Source organism: Sceloporus occidentalis, unplaced genomic scaffold (assembly GCF_023333645.1).
Source record: "Sceloporus occidentalis isolate IW3139 unplaced genomic scaffold, rSceOcc1.0.p SCAF_14, whole genome shotgun sequence".
In the NCBI taxonomy this organism is placed as follows: Eukaryota; Metazoa; Chordata; class Lepidosauria; order Squamata; family Phrynosomatidae; genus Sceloporus; species Sceloporus occidentalis.
In genome coordinates this window covers 16852385-16869891 of record NW_028316994.1, presented here as the reverse complement: position 1 = coordinate 16869891, position 17507 = coordinate 16852385, and the positions used below count along the sequence as shown (strand labels likewise).

The 17507-nt window shown below is 44.5% G+C and overlaps 1 protein-coding gene across 9 annotated transcripts in view; it reads left to right on the top strand.

The window, feature by feature from the left end:
* Positions 1 to 17507, top strand: part of CHD3 (chromodomain helicase DNA binding protein 3) — a 78729-nt gene that overhangs the window by 58014 nt on the left and 3208 nt on the right. For 8 of the 9 annotated variants that reach the window (XM_089480033.1, XM_089480034.1, XM_089480031.1 and 5 more), the window contains 17 exons: positions 1352 to 1469; positions 3738 to 3862; positions 4163 to 4394; positions 4817 to 4983; positions 5148 to 5325; positions 6149 to 6214; positions 6864 to 6949; positions 8095 to 8228; positions 10509 to 10653; positions 11215 to 11380; positions 11859 to 11977; positions 12483 to 12636; positions 13748 to 13843; positions 14256 to 14396; positions 14692 to 14800; positions 15609 to 15741; positions 16648 to 16843. In XM_089480033.1, coding sequence (XP_089336159.1) covers positions 1352 to 1469; positions 3738 to 3862; positions 4163 to 4394; positions 4817 to 4983; positions 5148 to 5325; positions 6149 to 6214; positions 6864 to 6949; positions 8095 to 8228; positions 10509 to 10653; positions 11215 to 11380; positions 11859 to 11977; positions 12483 to 12636; positions 13748 to 13843; positions 14256 to 14396; positions 14692 to 14800; positions 15609 to 15741; positions 16648 to 16843 — 2365 coding nt within the window. The remainder of the gene's footprint in view (positions 1 to 1351; positions 1470 to 3737; positions 3863 to 4162; positions 4395 to 4816; positions 4984 to 5147; positions 5326 to 6148; positions 6215 to 6863; positions 6950 to 8094; positions 8229 to 10508; positions 10654 to 11214; positions 11381 to 11858; positions 11978 to 12482; positions 12637 to 13747; positions 13844 to 14255; positions 14397 to 14691; positions 14801 to 15608; positions 15742 to 16647; positions 16844 to 17507) is intronic. The other variant, XM_089480032.1, reaches the window with a different exon arrangement.

Here is a 17507-nt window from a genome sequence, read left to right as displayed (position 1 = left end):
CCAAAGTCCCCATAATGGACACTATGACACTCATCCAACAGATTTTTCCAGAAGACATCACAGCCCTGTTCAAACAGTGCCTCACCACAAGCTATTTCCAGTGGGACAATAAATTCTATGAACAGAGAGATGGAGTAGCAATGGGAAGCCCTCTAAGCCCGGTGATAGCAAACCTTTACATGGAACACTTTGAAAAGCAAGCCCTGAAAACAGCACCGAAAAAGCCCACAACTTGGTTCCGATACGTGGACGACACTTTCACCATCTGGAGCCATGGAGAAGAAGACCTGGCTGTATTCCTGAACCGTCCACCCCAACATCCAATTCACTATGGAAAAAGAAAAGGAAGGACATCAGAAGAGCTGCCAGGCCCAGGAAAACCCAGAGGAGTGAAGACAAGCAGCCAACCAAAGGGAAGGTATTTTTACCATACATCAAAGGGTCGCAGACAGAATAGGCAAAGTGGTGAGGAAGCACAACCTTCAAATGGTTTACAAACTGATGAAGAAAATCCAGCAAATGCTTCGCTCAGCCAAGGACCAGAGAGACCCTCTCACAGCCGCAGGAGTTTACCACATACCATGCAGCTGCAGACAAGTCTACATAGGGACCACCAAACGCAGTGTGCAAACAAGAATCAAGGAACATGAGAGACACTGCAGACTGGGCCAGCTAGAAAAATCAGCAATAGCGGAACATGCCACAAACCATCCTGGGTATAAAATAGTGTTTGAAAACACTGAAGTTCTGGACCATGCCAACCACTACCATGTCAGGATGCACAGGGAAACCATTGAAATCCACAAACACCTAGACAATTTCAACCGGAAAGAAGAAACCCTTAAAGTGAACAAAATTTGGCTACCAATAGCAAAATAAGGACTCAGCAAATGCAAATGGGAAACCATCCAGAATCAGGGGTTTTCCCAGCAGATAACGATCACCAATTAGCAGACATTAATCCTCATTTGCATTAGCCTCCCAGCCTGAGGCCGGCCATCAGCACAGAACAATACACATGCAAATCACTCCTGCATTCCCAGGCTCACACAGTATATATACACCCAACTTTTTCCAGGCAAATCATTCCCTGAAGATGCCAGCCACAGATGTTGGTGAAACGTCAGGAAGAAACTTCTGGAACATGGCCACATAGCCCGAAAAACCCTTAAAAAACTATAATTTTAGAATTGTTGGGAAAGTATGTGTTGCATTTATTTCAGTTCCCCATATAATTTCTATTTATTTCTGACCCCCAAAACATATATGTATTCCCCCCCTCGCCTTGATTTTGGGATGTTTCAAAACGTTTATGCCTCTAGAGAATCTCATTCATTGATATATTTTCCAGATGACAAAAATGCTGGACCTTCTTGAGGATTTCCTGGACTATGAAGGATACAAGTATGAAAGGATTGATGGGGGCATTACAGGGGCCCTGCGGCAAGAGGCAATTGATAGGTTTAATGGTAAGCTTGAAGGGTGTTGGGGCCTGATGTGTGAGGGCAGGAGATGGATTAGTCATTCTATAGCTCCTGAATTCTGTTAGCTCTAAGCCTGCTGGAAATGTCCCCTCAGAAGGGAATTCCCAACTGCCTTGGTCTGGTCTACATTGCTTGGATCAGTCTAGGTGTCATTTGCAAAGGAAACATGGTTGTCACAATTGATAAAGCAGAGCAGGAATTGGGGTCTAAAATTGTCAGGTTTTTGTCAGAGAAGAGAGAAAGGATAAAGGTGTAAGGGAAGTTGGTTAATCAAGTTGGAATGGCCAGTGGAGAAGCAAAGAGATCCTGATTGACAAGTGTTAACTGTATCATTAGGCTGGTACAATGATACTGCTAAAGTTCAGTACAAACCTGAACTCTCACTAGAAGCCAAAATGATTAAACTGAAGATATCATATTTTGGACACATCACGAATCAATATGTCTTACTAGAAACTCATTGAGGCAGTTTTCCTCCTTGACTGCCACTTAGCTTATCCACTTAGTAATAGTTTCATCCATACCACTGGTGTCTGCATAGACATCCTTGCTCTCAGCTCTAGTGTTGACACCCAGTGTTTAGTTGCTGGATTCTGTACTGTTATCCATTCTTTTGGTTCACCTTGCGTATCAACGAATTCTTTATTGGCATTGTAAAAAATGCCAGTAGAGTCATCTGCATTGATGCCTCTACCATCTGCTTGCACATCAAGTGGTAGTGTGGCATAGTCAGTGGCCACTCCAGCACAGCTTTTCATCTTAGAATCCTTTCATCAGTACTACCCAATCTTTCAACTCAAGAACATTAGTATTGCTTTGTATCTTATTTTGTCGTCTACAGACCATGGTTCCAGCCAGGACAATTAGGTTTGGAGTCTTCCTTCATGTTCTCAGTTGTGGTAGTGAAAGACCTGAGTAGGATATGTGCCACTATACTGAGCATGTCTCTAGGGTGGTTAAGTCACTGGGCCTGAACATAAACCACACACATCTATTGCTGACTCAATTCTCCAGTTTTTTCCGTTGGTCATAGCTACAGCAGAAGCCATTTCTGTGTTGCTGATGATCTTCCCATATTGCTAATGGAATAAGATTACTTTGATGTAACCTACCTTGAGCAAATTAGAAGATATTACCAAGTATAAGAAGACACTTTAGTTTCTTGTTTTTCACCCTAGTCCTGATTCCATTGCAAAGTAAAACCAGACAGAAACCACGTTCAATGTTAAATTTCTCGACTACAAGGGAACCTTTTCACTTGGACTGTGATGTGTCACCCTCACCTACCACTCAGCTTGGAATCTTAGTGATATGCTCATGGTTACTGCAAAATCATAGAGCTTTGCAAAAATGGATGTGATATATGAATGTCCTATGTGATTAACTCACATCTTTCCCACTGCCATTTGATGCATGTAGCTGCTGAGGTAGGAGTACATCTGTGCTTGTTCCACAATGTCCTTATGCAGAATCTCATTGCCGCATCTCTTCTGAGTAGCTATGGGGTTGCAGCTGCTCAAGTTCGTTAGGTATTATAAACTGGCCACTAGGACAAGAGCAGATGCAGTCTTTCAGTGGGCAGTTAATCTCTTTCTGTTGATGTAATATCTGTCCGCATCTGGTAAATTGACTTGCCAATTTTCAATATTCTTAATAAGTTACAGAGACCACAGAACCCTATGTATAATTACACAGGTGACCATTTGAAATAGCATGTCTGTTTCTGTTTGAAATTTGTGCATAATTTGAAGGGGAAAATCATAATGTTTAATCTTAATTAATGGGATTTGTTTGTTTGTTTGTTTGTTTGTTTAGTTAAAGTATTGAAGCAGACTAACAGTGGTCTTTTTTTGGTTTCTTAGGCCTATTACAGACTGCCAAAATAAAGCTGCTTTGGGTCTCTTTGGAGGTATTCTGTTTAAATTATGCATGCATCCTAAGAATCCGGAAGCTGCACCAAAGCTGCACTCCAGTGCTTAGGAATGGAGTGTGGCTTTGGTGTGACCTCCGGACTCTTAGGACCCATGCATCATTTAAACAGCATACCTCCAAAGAGACCCGAAGCAGCTTTATTTTGGCAGTCTGTAACAGGCCTTACTCAGGAATCTGTTACCAAAAATTAAAATATCTCCTATAGAGTAGTCCTGAGTCTGGCTTTTCAGTCAGAATTCTTTCAGACTTGTATTCTTTCAGCTTTCTAGTTCATTTGCCTTCCGATCTCGTTCACTCAGCAAACCCTTCATTCCTTTTCAGCTCCTGGAGCTCAGCAGTTCTGTTTCCTGCTCTCTACACGAGCTGGTGGTTTGGGCATCAACCTGGCCACAGCAGACACAGTGATCATCTTTGATTCAGACTGGAATCCTCACAATGATATCCAGGTAGACTCGTACTGTCTTACAAAGATGTATCTTCTGATCACATCTCCTTATGTCAAGCTGTACGTAAGGATATTAAAAGACCAGTGTTTAAACACTCTCTCTTACACAGTATTGAACAAAGAGCTTTTCCCTGTATGTATTAGAAAACACCAACTGGCTCTTCTCTAACTTTATTCACTTTCATGACTCTTACATCTCTCTCTGAAACCATGAAAGTATTGGAAATTACACCCAGATTCATTTCTCTGGTCTCTTTTTGTATTGTGCCTTCATCCCATTCCATCTCCCTATTCCTTCTAGGCCTTCAGCCGAGCTCATCGTATTGGCCAGGCTAACAAGGTGATGATCTACCGCTTTGTAACGCGAGCATCAGTGGAAGAGCGGATTACGCAGGTGGCCAAGCGCAAGATGATGTTGACTCACCTGGTGGTTCGCCCAGGACTGGGCTCCAAGTCGGGTAGCATGTCCAAACAGGAACTGGATGACATTCTCAAATTTGGCACTGAGGAGCTCTTCAAAGATGAAAATGAGGGTGAGAAGTTCATTGCTCTGAGTGATGCTATAGGAAGCAGAAAGTAGTTAAAGGTTGTTTTCTTTAAGGGCAGACTTGACTGGAATTGGCTGCAGTAATCTAGTCACATATTCACCAAAACAGGAATATCTTTTACAAGTACAAAATCCCTCAAAAGTGATTTGTAGCCTTTTCATTAGATGATGAAAAAATGTTTGGCATCCACTGCATCCAGGATTTCCAGATGGAATGCTGAAGTCAGTTTGCATAGCCATAGCAGAGTCAAGTGTGTTGAATCTGCTTGTACTACCAGGAACTGGACTAGAATTGAATTCTATAGCTCACAAATCCTCGCATGGTTTGGGACAGCAACTCTCCCAAGGCCCAGCTCAGATCATTTATCCCAATTTTCTCTTCTTCTCTCTCTCCTGATTTTTGTGTAGGGGAGAACAAAGAGGAAGACAGCAGTGTCATCCACTATGACAACGAAGCCATCGCTCGGCTGTTGGACCGTAACCAGGATGCCACAGATGATGCTGATGTTCAGAACATGAATGAGTACCTCAGCTCCTTCAAAGTGGCACAGTATGTGGTTCGGGAGGAGGACAAGGTCAGTTGGGCAAGGGGATGCTGGTGGTTCCTGTGGCAAAAAGATTGTGACCCAGAGCTGATGCTTGAGAGGTCTGTGTATACCTGGCTCTGGTTGGTGCAAGAGTGACCATGACTTGGGCCAGTATGCGTGTCTCACTCTCTGTCCTTCTCTGACAACCTCAGATTGAAGAGATTGAGCGGGAGATCATCAAGCAAGAGGAGAATGTGGATCCTGACTATTGGGAGAAGCTTTTGCGGCACCATTATGAGCAGCAACAGGAAGACTTGGCCCGCAACCTGGGGAAAGGGAAGCGTGTGCGCAAACAAGTAAACTACAATGATGCTGCCCAGGAGGACCAAGGTCAGCATTAAATGGCTCTCTTGGGAGGATGGAAGCACCCACTTTGTGCAGCTGGGACTACTGAGCTCAGCCCAAAGCAAATGGGTTTCAAACTTTGGGGAACCTAGATACACATCTTGTTAGCAACATACGCTGGTGTTGTTGCACTGTGCTTGAGGAGGGATTGTTTTGGATAATGCACAATAGTTATATCCAGCTGAAAGTGGCATAAGCAGAGTTGTACATGTCGGACCACTGCACATACAGCATACAGTAGTGTGTGACTGTGTATTGTGCACTGAAGTTGCTCAATGGGTTGTCAGTCATATGCATTGACCATTGAGCCACATACATTGGGCTACATTGGTGTTCACTATAAGGGACTGCATAAGGTAATTTCACCGGCAGATTTTTATGATTTGCTGAAGTATTTACACTATACTGAATCATCCATAGTTCCCATTTTTTAAAAACTAGACATCTGCAAATAAAGAGAAATAGTGTTAAATGTGGCATTCAGTGGCTACATCACTGTATGTCTGACTTTTTGATCCTCCATCGTGCAGTGGAGGAAAATCTAGCCAAATATGTGCTTCTAATATGTGGTCCCCTGGAAATAGTATGGCAGCTTGATCATATATTTGGCCATTGGGCAGGTGTTTCAAGACAAGGAAGGGCTTGTTCTTATTCTAAAGTCTTCAGCAGTTTGCCCCAAAGTGATGAAATCATGTAGCCTTGGGTGCAGCTCTACTGAGCTGTTCTGTGGGGTTGAAGGAGGAGGGATGAAGCATTTAACAAGCAAACAGTCTGGTACTGCTTACAAACTGACGCCATCCTGTTCCAGACAATCAGTCTGAATACTCAGTGGGTTCTGAAGAGGAGGACGAAGACTTTGACGAGAGGCCAGAAGGTGAGGGCTTTTTCCCCCTTCCTCTCTTTTGAGCTGTGGACTTGAAGAGGGGCTTGAGGATTGTGCAGTAGCCCAGCTGTTTGCTTTGGGGAGGGGATTTTCCTGCCTTCTGCACCTTTAGTCCACACAGCATGAAAACCCCTGCTGAGAAGAAAATGGGAACCCATTGAATGCTAGCATTCTAGCCTAGGAGGAAAGATCATGCTTGCTTTGTGTGCAGCATTTTCTCAAACTCTGTGTATTGGTGTGCCTGTATTTTGGCCAATGTTCCTACTGTATCCCACTTAGGAAACTTGATGGGAACTGCTTTTCCCTGGTGGCATCCCTCTGTGTCTGTACGTGTGTGTGTGTGTGTGTGGTTGGTGGGAGGTTGCTTTCTGTCAAATCAAGCTGCTGCCCTTGTCTTTCTGGGAAGGCGTCCAGCCCTTCCTATCAGCCCTGCCAGGGAACTGGGCTTGCTTCCGAGTTTTCCTTGGCTAAATGAGCATGTGGCCTTGGGCTTACTGGCACGGGGGACATTGGCAAGAGTCTGTTTCACCTCCTGCCAAGCCAGGTGGAGGTTTTCTGGGCACCTGGCCATGTCTGGCTAATGCTACAGCAGTGAAGCGGTTTGATTGTAAGTCTCTTGTCTCTCCCTCTACACAACAAGGTCGCAGACAGTCCAGACGGCAGCTTCGGAATGAAAAGGACAAGCCGCTCCCCCCACTTTTGGCACGGGTTGGTGGGAACATTGAGGTGAGAGAGAACAGCTCTAGAGGGCAGCCTGCAGGCAGTGGGGCTAAAGGGCTAATTGTTTATGTCCACTCCTCTAAAAGCTGTTTGGCCTGTGGTGGGAAAAGTGTGCAATGCTGTGGTGAGGTCACAGGTTCAGGAAACTGTATTTTTTAACCACAACACCCCAGGTGCACTGGTTGGGGATTCTGGGAGTTGTAATCCAAAAAGTAATATTTCTGAGCTCTGGGTAGGCTTGTGTTTGTGCGTGGATGTGCAAGAGTGCCTGTCTTCGAGTCACCTGTTGGCTTATGGTGACCCTGTGAATTTTTTAGGGTTTTCTTAGGCAAGGAATGCTCAGAAGTAATTCTGCTAGTTCCTTCCTCTGAAATATAGCCTACACCACCTGGTACTAGTTGGCAGCCTCCCATTACTAACCAGGCCTGACCTTGCTTAGCTTCAAAGATCAGATGGGATTTGGTGCCTTCGGGATATTTAGCCCTGTAGTGTAGACACATTAGAGGATCTCAATTGTATAGATGGGGATGGGCAACTGTGGTGGATGCAGGGGATAATTTTGGCCCTGAGTTCCCTTGCTGGCCAGATGTCTCCCTCCCCTGCCAAGCAGCCATTTGAGAGGCTGATAACCAAAGTTACTTTTGGCCTCTGGTTTTGCCTGATTTTTGGTTGATTTTCATTATTTTGGGGTGGTTTGCGAAGGTATTTCTGCACTATCCACCTTTCCTGGAGTGCCTTTTGACTGATTTGAATGATTTTCGCTTTGTCCTTCTGCCTTGGTGTAGTCTTCAAACATATAGTGAAGGCTGTAAGGTTTTAAAAAGAACATAATGTTCACTTAGGTCTTAGAATCTAGTGCAGTAGTTACCAAATTTTATTTTCCTTGATAGAAACATTTATATATTGCTGTTTGCTCCCCGCAAAAGTTCCTAAAAGGTTAGATATAAAGATAAATCTGTCACCTTATACTCAGTTACATTGCAGTGTGAAAAATGGTTGAGTCCCATTAAGAGGAAGATTTTTCAGGTTATCCTTCTGGCTACTTTTATTGGGCTTTCTAGTAGAGGGAGCAGGGCATGAAGATCTAGAATGCAGTTCTGTGGGTGATGTTTGGGAGTCTGATTCTGCTGCATTGCATTTCCTCCTTTCAGGTGCTGGGCTTCAACACCCGTCAACGCAAGGCCTTCCTGAATGCTGTTATGCGCTGGGGCATGCCTCCCCAAGATGCTTTTACCTCCCAGTGGCTAGTTCGGGACTTGCGGGGCAAGACTGAGAAAGAATTCAAGTAGGTTATCTGTATGAGATTGGAGTCCTGTCTGATAGAAGGTTCCTTTCAGTATCTGCCCAGAGACAGCCCTGAATAAAAATTCTGGCCAGTACTCCTAAAAGCATCTACCAGGATGATACAGTTTCCCATAATCTAGGGCTGAAATCCTTTCTGTCTCAATGTAGTGTAGTAGTTTCCCTTGTAGAAATATGCTACAGCTGGTCATTCACTGCTCCTAACCTTACACTGCTGCTCTTTCCCAATACCCCTTTCATGGGTGATGTTTGGGGACCTGCTGTACTGGAGAGCAGTGGGAGATTGGAGAAATGTCTGGCTACATCTTTGTACCCAGGTGCAAAATGATTGCATCACCCTCCTGGGCCCCCTGGAGGTCTCAGCAAATCATGGAATCATTTAGGGTCTGCTAATGGTGACATAGCCAGATGCTTCTTTGATTTCCTGACCCCTGCTTTCCACCAGGCATGAAATGAGCATGGAGGGGCTCAGAGACTGAAATGTCCATCTGAGGAAGCTTTGGTGGGTGCGGTGGGAGGAAGCGAATACCAACCTCTGCATCAACCAAAAAAAAAAAAGAGATATCCTGGTGTAAGGTTGACTTAGTGCTTATATAAACCACCATCAGGATGCCAGCTGTGGCAGCACACACACCATTATAGGTAAGCATCCTATCCATTTTGGCATTCTGATTGTTGGGATAAGCATGCCGATGCCTGCTGGGATGCCTGACACTGGAGAAAGGCTTTCAGTGTCTCCCACCGCCACCCCCCAGTTCACACAAACAGCAAGAATAATACAAAATGTAGAAAGGCATAGAAAGTATATTTTCTGTCTAAATTGTTGAGGTGCCAAGTTTGTTGATTGCGGAATGAGGGAGATATTAGAGTTGAGTCTGAACCCTTGGGATAGAGGAGGCATATTAGCCCCACTGCTTTAATTGCCAAGTGATGACATTTCTTACTCATCTGACATGCCCTCCACAGGCATTTTTTGGTCTGTGTTTCCTGGAGTGTGAGGTGAAGAGGTGACCCTCCCTCCCTCATGCAGACACAGAACAATCCCTCTGCAGAGGGAAGCTGTAGCCAAGTACATTGGGGAGCCTGAGGTATGGCTTCTGCCAAGCTGGCCCACAGCTACACAGCCATGTGTTCACTGGTTGAAGACGAAGCAAGAAAATCTGATGGCAAACTAGTGCAAAGGCCTGATCCAGGCCTCGGAGGTAGAGAAGAACTGCTGGCCCTCATCCCCTTCCCCACCACCACTCCCTTCTCCTTTTGTGTCGTGTCTTTTTAGATTGTAAACCTGAGGGCAGGGAACTGTCCAATTAAAAAGATTGTATGTACAGCGCTGTGTAAATTTACAGCGCTTTATAAATAAAGGCTAATAATAATAACAACAACAACAACAAAGTGGCAAGAATCTTGAGCTAGGACCTCTGTTGTGTATTTGGGTGTTGGTGATGGGGTCTGTGCTTAAGATTTTCCATTCCATTTCCCACCTTTCCCTCTTCGATTTGATGCTATTGCAGGCTCCTTTCAGAATTTTGGTTGTGAGAACTCTGTGACTGCAGATTGATTAGCCAATGGCTAGGCGAGAGGCAGCAATCTGCTCTAATCTAAACCACATTCTGATATAACTAGTACTGACAATTGGTCCCTCTCTCCTCACATTATGACTGCAGCATCTTTCTATATGCGGTTAAGAGGAGCTCTAGATGAAACCAAAGGCCTATCTACTCCACCATTCTGCTCCCTGAGTGGCCAGCCAGATGTCTCAAGGAAGCCCATGAACAGGACAAGATTGAAACAACAACAAAAACACCTCTCTCCCCCATTACCTCCCTGTAATATACAGCAATCCTGAGCAGTAGCCATTGATAGCCTTTACTTCCATGAATCTGTCTTACCTCTTTTTGGAAGCCATCACATAACTTGATAATGAATTTTGTATAAAAATGGTATAGCCTGTATTCTGAATCTTGTACCATTCAGCTTTTCTGGCTGACCCAGTATTCTAATATTATACAAGAGTACAAAGGCTCTTTTATCTGTCCACTTTCCCCACTCTGGACATAGTTTCACACATCTGTTCCACCTTTACTAACTTTTTTCCTAAATAAAAAGCCCCAAATGTTTTAACCTTTTCTGATAGGAGAGTTCTGCAACCTCCCAAGTAGGCAGACTTACAGACAGGAGAGAGAGAGAGATCAGAATCTCATCTTCGGTGAGTTTTTGCCTTGCACAAATCCTCACTAAGCTGTTGGATTTTATATTTTCCCAGGGCATATGTCTCTTTGTTCATGAGACACCTCTGTGAACCTGGGGCTGATGGTTCTGAGACTTTTGCTGATGGGGTTCCCAGGGAGGGACTTTCAAGGCAGCAGGTCCTGACACGGATAGGCGTCATGTCTCTGGTGAAGAAAAAGGTATGGAATCTGATCACTGGGCATAGAAAGGCATATGGGTAAAGGTGAAGGACTGACTATACAGTGCCTTTTTAGATTAGTCTGCATGGATGCAAAGGTGGCCCCTTAAAGCAAGGGTGGGGAAACTGTTGTCCTCCAAACACTGTTGGACTGCAGCTCCCTTCATCCCATACCATTATCTCTGCTGCCTGGTTCTTTTGTGAACTGCAGTCTAAGAATATCTGTAAGGCCACAAAGTGTCCACCCTTGCTCTAATGGGGAAGAATCTTGGAATTAAAAGTTTGCTCAACATGAGGAGGGAGGATGGGATGAAATGCTTGCTAATACACATTATTTGTCAGCTTAGAGACTGTGAGCATGCATTGAACCAGTACCCTTTAATTTGTACAGATGAATTCTTCATGGCTGTTCAAAGCATCATAATCATGGTGTTTGTGAAATCCTTCCTACAAAAGCCATAATGAGTCCATAGACTGGGCTTTCCCTCTATTACTCTGTAATGATTTGTTTCTGTGGCCCTTAATTTGCTTACAGCAGGGCTTATGTCTTTTTGCATGATAGGTGCAAGAGTTCGAACATATAAATGGGCGTTGGAGCATGCCTGAATTGATGCCCGACCCCAGTGCTGACTCCAAAAAGTCCTCCCGAGCTTCATCTCCCACTATCAAAACCTCTACCACCACCCCAGACCCCAGTTGCACCAATACGCCTTGTACCTCCAAGCCAGGTAGGTACCCAGGGGGAAAGGGGAGCAAAGAAGGAGCTCTCAGGAGGCTGGCCTAAGATTTCTAACTGAGACCAGAGTTTTTCCAAATTACTTTGTCTCTCTTTCATATTGGTTTTAGTGGATGTGTCCAGTTGTTCTGCTTTTTTACAGTTACTAATATACATGGCCAAATCGTTGGAGAATTAATGCTGATGATAATTACGTCAAAATTATACCCCAGCATTTAAGGTTGAATCTTGATACAAGTGCAAATGGAACCGGTTGTAATTTAATGTGGTGCTATAATAGGATAGCATAAATTCGATAACAGTTCAGTATGTTAAAATATTAAGTGTGCTTGTGAATGTTGCAGGACTGCAGTTCAGCTCAGCTCTTGGTTTCTCTTAAAGTATAATGGGTTGTAGGGAAATGTGTATTTGGGAAAAGAGAGGAAGATGGATGTAGCCAGGGCAGATTATCATGGTCTCCATCTTACCAGCAACCCCAGCTCCGAGTGACAAAGGGGACGGGGGGATCCTGACAGAAAAGGAGGATTCAGAGGCCAAAGACGAGAAGCCGGAGAAGGAAGCCAAGGGTGGCGAGAAGATGGAGATGGAGGTTTGTGCTTGTTCAGGGGACTCCCCTGCATATGGTCTGTAGTGCCGAGTGAAAGGGCTGTGGTGGGGGCTCCTTGTGGGAAAAGGTTGGGGGATGTTTCCTGAAGGAATTGCCAGAGGTGGTGCTAGATAAGGCAACAAATGACAGGGACATCTGGGTATGCCCTGCTCTCTTTAAAACCACCCCTTTCCATATTAACAGTCATATATGGTTTTGTGTAAGGCCAGAAAATTCCTCAGATGAGTAAAGCCATAGCTCCATCTGTAGGCAGTCAAGACACAATCACACAGTGCACTCTAATGCTGTTGCATTAAATCAAATTATTTTTTATGCCACATAGAGTGTCTAGCAATGCATTAGCGGCTCAAAGATTGCTGGAAATTATTGCTAAAAGCTTTCAGCATCTGTTGCATGATTTTACAGGTGAAGGTTTCATACCTGGTCTGGATGTTCCAAAGTCTTAAGATCGCTGTATACACACATCCCTTTGTTTTATCTTTCCCAGCCTTCAGCCCCCGAGCAGCCTATTTGTGCCACATTCTCAGGTGAAAAGGTGGAGCTGGAGCCATCCAAAAAGCCTGAGGAGGAGGGACTGATGGCCCCTGGGGAGAAGGAGTCAGAATCTGAGCTTCCAGTCAAAGAAGAGAAAGAGAAAATTGGTAAAAATGGTTGTTGTTGTTGTTGTTGTTGTTTAAAAAACACTTGCTGTGTAAAGTAGGGGTAGAGTTGTGCCAGATCTCAGTGCTGAAAGCAATCTTCTTTTGGTAGGTAAAGACGAACACATTTGTACTATTTTAATGAATGCCATGTAAAAGTGCTAAGTTGAATATGTCTGGATTTGGCACAGGTGCAATGGCAGGTCAATAGGCGATAAAAGAAGGTGTCTGTAAAGCTGTGTTGCCTACTTGGCAACTTTAATTGTGGCCCAAGAACTCTGGCCTGTCCAACAGAAAAGGTCTGTGGAAAACTTCCAGAGAAATCGTGGGAGTCATTCATTTTGCCCAGTAGTTCTCAAACTTTGGTCCTATAGGGGTTTTGAACTGCAGTTCCAGAATTCCATTGGCCAACCTGTTTGGGGCTTGTGGAGGACCAAAGTAAACAAGCCAACCCAACACCTTCTAGACTCCTACCACTTTAAAGACAAAATTAGTAGAATATGACTAGAGTTCACTTTATCAGATGCATGAAGTGTTATCTCAGGTTGGCACATTTATGTACACAGAGATGAGTATGTGTGTTGGGCAAGGGTATTGTAAGCATAGCAATTAGAGGAAAATGAAGTGCAAAAAAATACAAGACAATTACATTAAAGTATAAACGTATGTACGTATGTACAGTAACCATCTGCAACCCTAGCCTTGGTGAGAGCAGCATCAGGGACGTAGCCAAGGGGGGGAGGTTCTTGGGGTCTGGACCCCCCCCTTCCATTAGAAAAATGACTGGTGTGTTCTGCTGCACCGCCGCACCCAAGCCCCATTATAATGGTGGCACTTAGTCTGGACCCCCCCATCCTAAAATCCTAGCTACGTCCCTGGCAGCATGCAATTAGTGGGAGTTCCAGCCAAACTTCAGTCTCAATCTGTAGGTTTTCAAAGATGACAAGACCCTTTGGCTGAGGTTGCCTGTTCTAGTTTGAGAAAAATGCAGTGAAGTTGTGTGCAGTGTGGTGTGTGAAACATCTCCCTGGATTCTGCAGGGGTGAGGAGAGCAGCTATTCCTTATCCCCTTGATCCTGTTTCCTTCCATTTTCTTGCACTTTGCTAATTCCAGATGCTGATCCGGATAAACTTGTTGCAGATGAAAAAACCCCTGAGAATGATGAGAGTAAAGAGAAAGCTGAGGGGGAAATTCAGGAGGTGAAGAAAGGTAATGTGGCTACTGGGAATTGGCTCCCAAACATGACATTAGCTAAACGTTCCCTCTAAAACATAATTTTTATCACCTTCCACAGCTGGAAAAGGGGTACAAATAAACTAGGTTGGATCATTTTCCTAATCTCCCTTCCCCTCTAGAAACTGGTTGAAAAATTGCTTTTTTCCAAATCTTCCATCCACTGGCTTTTTGGAGATGCTGGAAGTAATAGTCTAAAAAATAACTTTTCCACATTCACTGTTTCTTCAAGACCTTGAATGGAGAGGTGGATGGGAAGGTATTAGAATGACAAGTGTTGCTTACAGAAAGGAAATCTTAAATGGAGGAGGGCAGCAGGAGGGGATGGGGAACATGGGACTTGGTGGCCTTGTTCATCTTTACGTTTTTATACTGTCCCTTTTAAAAGAAGAATCAAAAGGTGAGAGGGAGCCAGGAAAAGACCTCAGAGCTAGCAGCATTAAAGACGAGAACCGGAACAATGGCAAGAAGGAGGAAAAGATGGAGAAGCCCCGATTTATGTTCAACATTGCTGATGGTGGCTTCACAGGTAGGTGGTGGCAAATGGAGGTTCGACCCACAGTGGGGGTACGCCAGTGCTGGACAGAGGGTGATATAAGTGAGGGGTCAAGTGAGTGGATCTCCCTCACAAGTCACTCAGAGAAAGAAGCACTCTCCCTTCTTTTGGATGTCTGGAAAAAAGCAACATCCTTGTTTTGTTTCATTAAATCCTAATTTCTGTTTGAGGTAATACCTCCCTGTGCACCTAGTGGAAAGAGGCATTTAGTTTTGTTTGGGCAAGGGTTACTCGAGAAGTAGCACTGCCTGTGACCCTTTCTCCCTAGAACTCCACACCCTCTGGCAGAATGAGGAGCGAGCCGCCATCTCCTCTAGTAAGCTCAATGAGATTTGGCACCGGCGACATGACTACTGGCTACTGGCTGGCATTGTCCTGTATCCTTTGACCAATAGCACTCTGTGTGTGTGAGAGAGAGAGAAAGAGAGAGTGTTTGTGTGTGGCGACTCCTATCAAGGTAGGAGAACAAATTTCATTTCATGGAAACAGGGGCAGGAGCGCCCCTTTTTGAAAAAAGGATATAAACCCAGTAAAGAAATATGTGATGGAACAAAGAAATGAGCACCAAAAATTGCTGGTTAGTGCTTAACCCAGGGGTGGGCCTGGGATGGGAGAAAAGCCCATGTGTACCAGCTGGGTGGCATTCCAAGGCTGGAAGGAGTTAGGAAGTGGCACATGCATAATGGCTGCCCTGATGCTTGTGTTCTCCAACATTTGCCACATTGGCAGTAGGACCTAGTAGCCTCCACCATGGAGGAGTGTGGCTTAAGTTCAGTCAAGGAGCTGAAAAGGGTTCCTGGAGGGGTGTGGAGAGGCTTGATCCTATCCATACATCACTGTGTGTTGGCATGTCTTCTGTACACAAACTCACATAAAGCCTCCTCAAGTAACAAGCTTGTGGGAGTGTGGGGAGGGAGTGGGGAGTGCAACAGTGGTAACTAGATCAGTCAAATAGCCAGTGAGTTATTCACCTGTAACTTAAAGGGTCTTTAGTCTTGATGTTGAGACAGACAGGCACCAGACAATCCATGGTTATGTAGCTGAGCAAAGAGAATTGCCACCATCTGTAAATCGTGAGGATGACTGTATGTCTGTGTTCCTTGTATCTTTGCCTAACTTGGGAGGGGGCAGTGGGCTCTTTGCTGCACTGTGGATGTTCCTTAATGCCTCTGTACCACTTGGTAGTCATGGTTATGCTCGCTGGCAGGACATCCAGAATGACAACCAGTTTGCTATCATCAATGAACCGTTTAAGACCGAAGCTAACAAGGGCAACTTCTTGGAGATGAAGAATAAGTTTCTTGCAAGAAGGTTCAAGGTGTGTGCAAAGGGACAAGAATTCAGAGATTTAGGCCTGGTTTACAGTTGTCCAACATGGCATAGTGGTTTGAATGTTGGAGAGACCAGGGTTGAAATCCTTGCTCAGCCATGAAAACCCCCACTGGAGGACTGTGGCCAAGTCACACTTTTTCCACATTAGAGGAATAGCAAATTTGCTTTGAAGAAATCTTGCTAAGAAAACCCCTTGATAGGTTCACTGTAGGAGGCACATAACAATGACTTGAAGGCACACAACAAAAACACAGTGCTTGTCAAAAACTTGCTTTTTAGCATTTTTTACCTAAAATGTGAGAAGTTTAATTATGATGATATAGCCAAAGAATGCTAGTTTAAGAACAAAAAGTGCTGCTTCTAAAATAATATGTACACTGGAGCATTATATGCTTTGACTATCATGCTGCACAAACATAGTACTTTGGAATCCATTTTAAGAGTACAGCTCTTGGAATCATATTTAGAGTACAGTTGTTGAAATAAGGTGCAACACAAGTAATTCCTGACTTACCTGATTGATTTCAATGGATCTGTTTTAATGCCTTTAAGATTGGTAAATGAGAACAGATGTAGAAATATTTCTGATTAAAAATCCTTCTTCTGTGCTCTGATAGAATGCCTACTGAATGACATTTGGAATACAGGCAAAGCTTGAGAAAAAGCTTCTAATCATAGCTAATCAGGGCCATGTTCTCATTCTCTGCCCATGCTGAATCCTGATGAAGTGTTTGGTACTGGGTACAAAATCTAGCAGACAGCCTGGAAATCTCAACTTTTAAAAACAAATGTCCTGGCAAAGGGTTCACTGTAAGAGAGGCCATGTTTGGCAAAGTTGCACTTTTGAAGGGATCCGGCCTCCTCATCTACTCATGCCCTGTCTTTTCTCCAGCTCCTGGAACAAGCCCTGGTGATTGAAGAGCAGCTGCGCAGAGCGGCCTACCTGAACATGACGCAGGACCCCAGCCACCCGGCCATGGCCCTCAACACCCGCTTTGCCGAGGTGGAGTGTCTGGCTGAGAGCCACCAGCACTTGTCCAAGGAATCTCTGGCTGGCAACAAGCCTGCCAACGCCGTCCTACACAAGGGTAAGAGGCGGGTGGGTAGACGGGCCCGGAGAGGACAGTCCATGTAACTCCCCTCCCTTTCGCGCGTCTGTGCTGCATCCTTCTGTACCACACTCTGAATCCATTAAAGTGCGGTTGTGATCAGAAAAGCCGCTGTGTACGGTTGTCTCCTTGATGCTGCTCTGTGTATCTTTGGTGTATCTGCTTTGGTTTCTATGGAGTATCCCACAAGTAGCTTCTGAGTATCTGCCAACAATCTTTTGTGTGCCAGCTGAGCATCCTCAAACACATCCTTTTCTGAACACCTCTTCCCTCCCCCTGCCAAGCATGCCTGCAGCATATCTCATGGAGTATCCTTTGATGTCATTGTGGAATACTCAAGTATCTCTTTGCACAACCATCTTCAATGCTTTTGATGTATCCTTAAAAAAATGTTCCCAGAAAATGCTCTTGAGTTATATATGGAGTGCTTCTGGGTTATCTGGCTCAATGCCCCTTTAGTATCTCTTGCAAGTTTCTCCACTGATTATTGTGTGAGTAGCACTGGTTGACATTTGTCCCTATCAAAGTGTCATGTGAACACCTCTGATGTATTTCACTACCTGTGTATCTCTGTGCATTTATCACTATATCTCTGGTCTGTTTCCCTGTGAGTTTCTTCATGAGTCCCCACCCCTCCCCTGCC